Source organism: Lottia gigantea (genome assembly GCF_000327385.1).
Source record: "Lottia gigantea unplaced genomic scaffold LOTGIsca_15, whole genome shotgun sequence".
NCBI lineage: Eukaryota > Metazoa > Mollusca > Gastropoda > Lottiidae > Lottia > Lottia gigantea.
In genome coordinates, this window is record NW_008707797.1 from 3,382,366 (window position 1) to 3,388,848 (window position 6,483).

Sequence of the window (6,483 nt, forward strand, 5' to 3'; positions counted from 1 at the left end):
AGAACTTCTGTTTTTTTGTGGACTGAAGGACTATTAATTCCAGTTTTACTCTATTACTAGTAAAACTATTTCAAGACTTCAATATTGCTGGTAAAGTAAAGTCACAAATGTCATTTCAAATTTTTCGTAAATTTCCACTTTCAAGGTAATGTGACAAGATTGTTGTTAAAAACAGTTCCAGGATATTCAAATGATCACTACGAATAAAAACTAAGCCACTCTCGGATGCTGAAGAAATTTCCAAGGTACCAAAACATTAATGTAATAAAATGAAGCAAAATATCACTTTTAGTTTAAGATGTTGAAAATATTTCCAAGATACCAAAACTGAAAAATTATGATTACAGACGTTTGTTGATGGCGATAACTACAAACCGAATAAACTGAGTCTCATTATATTATTATGATCGTCCAAGAAGGCGCTTCTCATTTACTGTTCGCTATATATTCATTTATAAATTATCATGACTACGAAAATACACAAGTTGATTTATTATCAGAGGAATTGAATCTTTTTCAAGTTGGTGCTCATTGTTGGGCGGTTCTGACTCGATGTCATTCAAACCGCATTGGGATAGTTAGTTCCCGTAAATAACCAAGCAGAATAGGCCATGCTTCAATTCTCTTTAAGCTTCTATTCAATCAATGTACAAAACAATGACTTTGTGAATAAAACATATTTATTTATTTCTTATTTGAAAGCAAACTGTAGTCGTTTTTAATAAACAATCCGACAAATGATCGGTGGTCTTTATTTATCAAGAAACACAATCTATTTATTATTAATGATAAATTGTTATTTGTGAAACTACTCTAGCCTTAAGATATTGTCCAACTGGGGGCGATTCCACTATGTTTTTTTTAATAATGTTCTATCCAAGGTAACTGTTATAGTACAGATGGACCCGCAAATCAGTTTCTAAATGAAACAAATGAGATAGATATTCCGGCCTTTTCGAAAATACCGAAGTTTCGATGAATCTTTTCATAGTAGCACAATAGTGTGGGTTTCATCCGATTTGATTTAAACTTGTTATGTTGATGATGTAGATTGCACTTCCTAGTTGACGATATAGGAACGGCTTTTATGTACTTATTCACGACTTAGTGCGTCAAAACTTGTTTGTTGGTTCATCTGACTTGATGAAACTGGAAATATTGCTATATGGATTTATAATTGGAGATAAATCTTGTTGGCTTCAATCATTTAACATTTCTATTATTTCTATATATTTTGACTCTCTTTTAAACCTTTCTGTTCCGTTCACAAACCGTATTTTCTTAACATGTCGTGAATTTAATTTTTCTGAAAAGTTCAAAGTTTACGATGACATATGAATTCCATTGAAAGTCTAAGTTTATGCTTTTTGGACCACGATAAAAATTGAAACATTTGGCGTGGGCGTACATTACCTAATAGTAGATGCTCTTATGTCAGAATTTCACTTTGAAAAATGATACAATCATCTGAAATTAAGTTCTAGAAGCAAGTAAAGTAGATGGATATAATAAAGAACTCAAGGGGTATATTATGGTATAACTCACTTCTTTAATAACAAAGCACATAATGTTTCAACACAATTAACACGTGTCGTCATCAGATGAAATGAAAGAAGAAGTAGATGGATTTTGGTTTTCCCGGCCAATTGACGAATCTGACTGAAATGTAGATCTATATGTTTCATTTCTTGTTTTTATCTGTTACAATGGCCATTACCGATAATCACCCAAAATCTAGTTCTATAATTTAATCAGATTTCCATCTGACTAACATTTTATAATCCATTGCCATGGGATAAGTTTTCCTGTTGATAAAATCCAATTAAATTGAGAAAGTTCATTAAAGTATAAAATTTTTAATGCAATAATTTATATTTGACATCTTTTACAATATCAATAATTCCATTTACATCTTCTTATATTCATTAAACTTTACATAGTCACACAATCTTTGAAATTTCAGATGTAACAGATCATCATTTTCCAAAAATGGATCAAGTTTGGGTTTTATCTATTATTTATATAATTAATATTCATTTATCTTTTTCTCAGTCGCAAAAATTTCGGATGCTTCTGCAGTCATTTCTGAGATCAATCTGACTTTTACAATTTACATAAATAAGGCATGACAGACCTGAAATTTTTCATTGTTTTACTATAATTTTTGAATATTAAGATATAAAAATAAAAACAGTTATAACAATATTCAGGACAAAAATCTTAAAATAGCACTTGTTACATCAATATAATTATAATAATATAATCTACATACATAACAATTAAATGCTTTTATAAATCATTGAAAACAAATTATAGCTTGGATTGTTCTTGAAATAGTTGACCTAATTTCTGAGCCAACATAATATTCCCTTTAACTTTCAACTTACCACTCATAAACGCCTGAAAAATTAATAATTACATGCATTATATCATTTAGAATTTATAATTTGTTGTGACTGTAAGAAAATCAGAGCTTGATTCTTCTAATCTTATCTGAGGCTGACAAGGTAAACAGGTTAAAATAAACCCACTACCTTTGCTCCAAGGCTGTGCACTGTAAGCTTCTGAAAGAGCTTGAATATTTACTCATTAGTTGAATAACAAGCAGAATATAACAGGACATAAAACTCAAATTATTTCAACATGTGTATCAGTTACAGGGAAGCAGGTTTTGAATATGTTTGTCTTATGAAGGCTTATGAATATGTTACCTGAGGGGCAGCTAATTTTCCACTAACAATATCCATCAAATTATCATCTTCAACAGTTACAGTACAATCTGCTTTAGAAGCTTTAGGTTCACCAGTATATATAGCTCCTTCTTTACTAGATTTCATATCTACAGCTAGAATAAAAGTTGGGATAATGATAATAATGATGATGGTGATAATGATAATGATGATGATGATATTGATAATGATGATGATGATATTGATGATGATAATGATGATGATATTGATGATGATGATATTGATAATGATGAGATGATGATATTGATGATGATAATGATGATGATAATGATGAGATGATGATAATGATGATATTGATGGTGATGATGATGATGATAATGATGAAGTACTATTGAAATAATGTCATATCAGTGATGATATAATATCATGATAATATAATGAAGTGATATAAATAATGATAAGATAATGAACATCAATCAATAATGAAGTGATGATGATGAGATATCACTATGATGATATTTTCAATAACAATGTGATTTTAATAACTTTTCTTCATTTATTACAATAAAAGAAACAGGAATTTCATTGAAGCCAACTGCTATATCTATTATTCAAGCTTGTATTCTTTATACTTTATACTTACTCCATTGTACAGCTTGTTTACCATTTTGTAATATATTGAATACAAAGACAGCATTTATTTTAGCAGCCAATCCCTTACGATTTGGTAATTGTTGTATCATCTGTTCAAACATACTATTAGATTTTACTGTAGAAGACTAAAATATAAAATGAGAATTTCTTTTCATCAAATTTATTCTCAAATTTAAAAAAATTTCTTCAAGGGTCCCATTACATTTCATAGACCATAGTATTGCCTTTGACATCATTAAAAACAGGGGGGTATAAAAAGTGAATACTGTACCGTATTAGAAGATACAGGTTTAGAAGCTGTAACATTATCTTTTAAATCAACATAAGCACCTGATATACATATATTACCATTATCAACCACCTAGAAAACACAAATACTAAATGATTTATAATACTGTCACAAAGCCAAATATCAATCAATGAGTAATCAAGTGAAAATTGTTTATGGTATTTAAATCATATATGATTTAAGGTTATTTAAACTCTTGATATTTTGAAATATTTAGGTTAATAAGGGTAATTTTTGGAGAAAAAGAAAACTGGTGGAATAAGTCTACATAATAAGTTCCATCATATTTGGCATTGTGCATAGCGGGTTTATCCCAAACTTGCTCTCATTCATATACCATTTTTTGCACAACACCTGATACAGATTTTCATTATGAAACACTCCCTCTTACTGATATATTGCAAAATTAATATTTTGGATTCTGCAATTGGATCATTAGTACTTGTTTATGTAGTGAGGAGTAAGAAAGGGGTGTGCACTATACACGCTTGGGCATTATATTCTGAAATATACAGCAGTCATAAATCTAAGCTATTAAACTCTATGCACAAGTATCTAGTTCATTACTGGTTCACTAATGTATATCAACTAATATTATCCAATAATATTACCTTAGTTTGAAAGTATATTCTACTGCCATCTTTCCACATATCAGTCTGTAGAGTTTGACCAGGTAGAACAGGTTTAGAAAATCTCGCCTAAAATAGAAAACCAGGGACATATTTATTCTGATTGTGAACATACTTCTTATGTAAATATAACTGTGAGTGGGGATACCTTATACATGAGCTATTTATTTTGTCCCTGAAGCTATCTTGTGCTGATGTACTTGAAATTACAAGATAACCTTCTAGATATGTGATGTTTATCGTTCACATATTCTGATATTGGATAATTATTGTCCTATGAATGTGACAATGCCACCCAAACTTTCTTGATCATCATAATCTGGTGTTTACATGTGCCTAAGCTTGTGTATCAAAAAACAGGTGATTACATGTGGAATTGACAAGGGTCACCCCAGCATGATTGTGTATCATAATGCCAGTATATTGACCTCATTTTTCCTGTATGTGGGTGAGGGAAAGTGCAGGCAAACTTTAAATATGACTGATTAAAAAAAAACAAAAGGAATTATAAATGACCATTTCCAACTAACTGTATATATAATAACTCTCTTGGGCAGAATAAAATTTTTAATCACAAAACTTATTGTTATAAATATTTAGTTTGAGATTAACCGAAAAAAGATTTAAGTTAAAGGGATTGTAAAGATATTTTTCACATTTTCTATGTGTATCAGAGACACTGATTGCATCAATTTGCACCTTTCCAATTTACAATCAGATGTCTGTGGTTCTTGCAATTCACTGAAACTAAGTGTTTGATGACGTCACTTACTCACTTATCACGAAGGGCCTTTTGTGAAACAAGCATTTGCAATTAGTGATGTCATCAAACACATAGTTTTAGTAGAATTGGAGGAATCAAAGACATCTAATTGAAAATGAGAAAGGAGCAAATGATGCTATCAGTGTCCCAATACACAAAAAAAAATATAGAAATCCTCTTTACAATCCCTTTAAATTTAAGCCAATTTTGGTTAATCTCAAACTAAATTTTTATAACAGTAAGTTTTGAGATCGTAAAAGTTTTATTTTGCCCGAGAGAGTTATAATATTATACAGTTGTTTGGATATGGTCTATACAGAGATCTGACAACAATGTAACTCAGTGAACTAGAAATAATGCTTCTGTTTCAACATCTTTGAAGTAAATAATGACTGTTAAATATTTAGAGTAAAGATTTAACAAGTAGCTCCTTTACTGGTCCCGTGATTATGAGATATATAGCTGACTAGTAGACTCTTTTATCAAGTAATGTCACATAATGTTAATGTTATATGCTTTAAAGGGGCAGTATGCAAAATTCTATAAACTATTTACTTCTATGTAGTTAATAATCAACCTGAATGTTGTGAATACCATATTAAAAAACATCCGTGATTGGTCTTAAAGTTAAAACTTTCAGATAAGTTAAGGGACACAATTTTCTAGATTTTGGTGTTAAGTTTTCATAGTGTTTAGAATGCTTAGAGGTATATCTTTGTTAGTCTATTCTAAGATTATTGATTGATTGATTGATTATTGTTATATTCTGTATTTTTAATCAAATATTTTAATCTAAACTGATCTCTGCCCCCACAATCTAACACAAACGTTGTTAAATCACCCTAACTAATTAGAAAGTAAACTTGAAAAAAACAAGAAAGCTCATGGGAGAGTAAAGCACTTAGTTTATCCATATTGAATGAGTTACTGCATTCTTTAAAGAGCTTTAAGTCTCTTGGGCACAGCATCAGTATAGACTAGAATAACCTGACTTTTATTACAGTCCAATCAACTATGATGTATACATACAGCATACAATGCAACCTGTAGTGTGTCTTATTCAATATACAAATTGTAACCTCAGGACATACACTAAAGATGTTCGCTTATCATTTTATCAATTTTAATGCTATAAATATCTTAAAACTTAACGTTTTTCTTCACTTCCTCATTTAGTCATACTAATTTATTGTATTATCCCCTTGGACTGAATGTTAGACAGCACCGTGTCCTGGTGTATTGGACCATTGTAAAATAAAGAGTTGATCATTATCATTGGACCATTGTAAAATAAAGAGTTTATCATTATCATTATCATTGGACCATTGTAAAATAAAGAGTTTATCATTATCATTATCATTATCATTGGACCATTGTAAAATAAAGAGTTTATCATTATCATTATCATTGGACCATTGTAAAATAAAGAGTTTATCATTATCATTATCATTGGACCAT

At 29.8% G+C, this 6,483-nt stretch overlaps 1 protein-coding gene across 1 annotated transcript in view; it reads right to left on the minus strand.

The window, feature by feature from the left end:
* Positions 1-2,310: 2,310 nt before the first annotated feature.
* Positions 2,311-6,483, minus strand: part of LOTGIDRAFT_157973 (hypothetical protein) — a gene marked incomplete at both ends in the record, with an annotated part of 14,836 nt that continues 10,663 nt past the window's right edge. The window contains 5 exons of the mRNA XM_009050555.1: positions 2,311-2,400; positions 2,712-2,845; positions 3,334-3,469; positions 3,616-3,705; positions 4,245-4,331. Of these exons, the coding sequence (XP_009048803.1) occupies positions 2,311-2,400; positions 2,712-2,845; positions 3,334-3,469; positions 3,616-3,705; positions 4,245-4,331 (537 nt within the window). The remainder of the gene's footprint in view (positions 2,401-2,711; positions 2,846-3,333; positions 3,470-3,615; positions 3,706-4,244; positions 4,332-6,483) is intronic.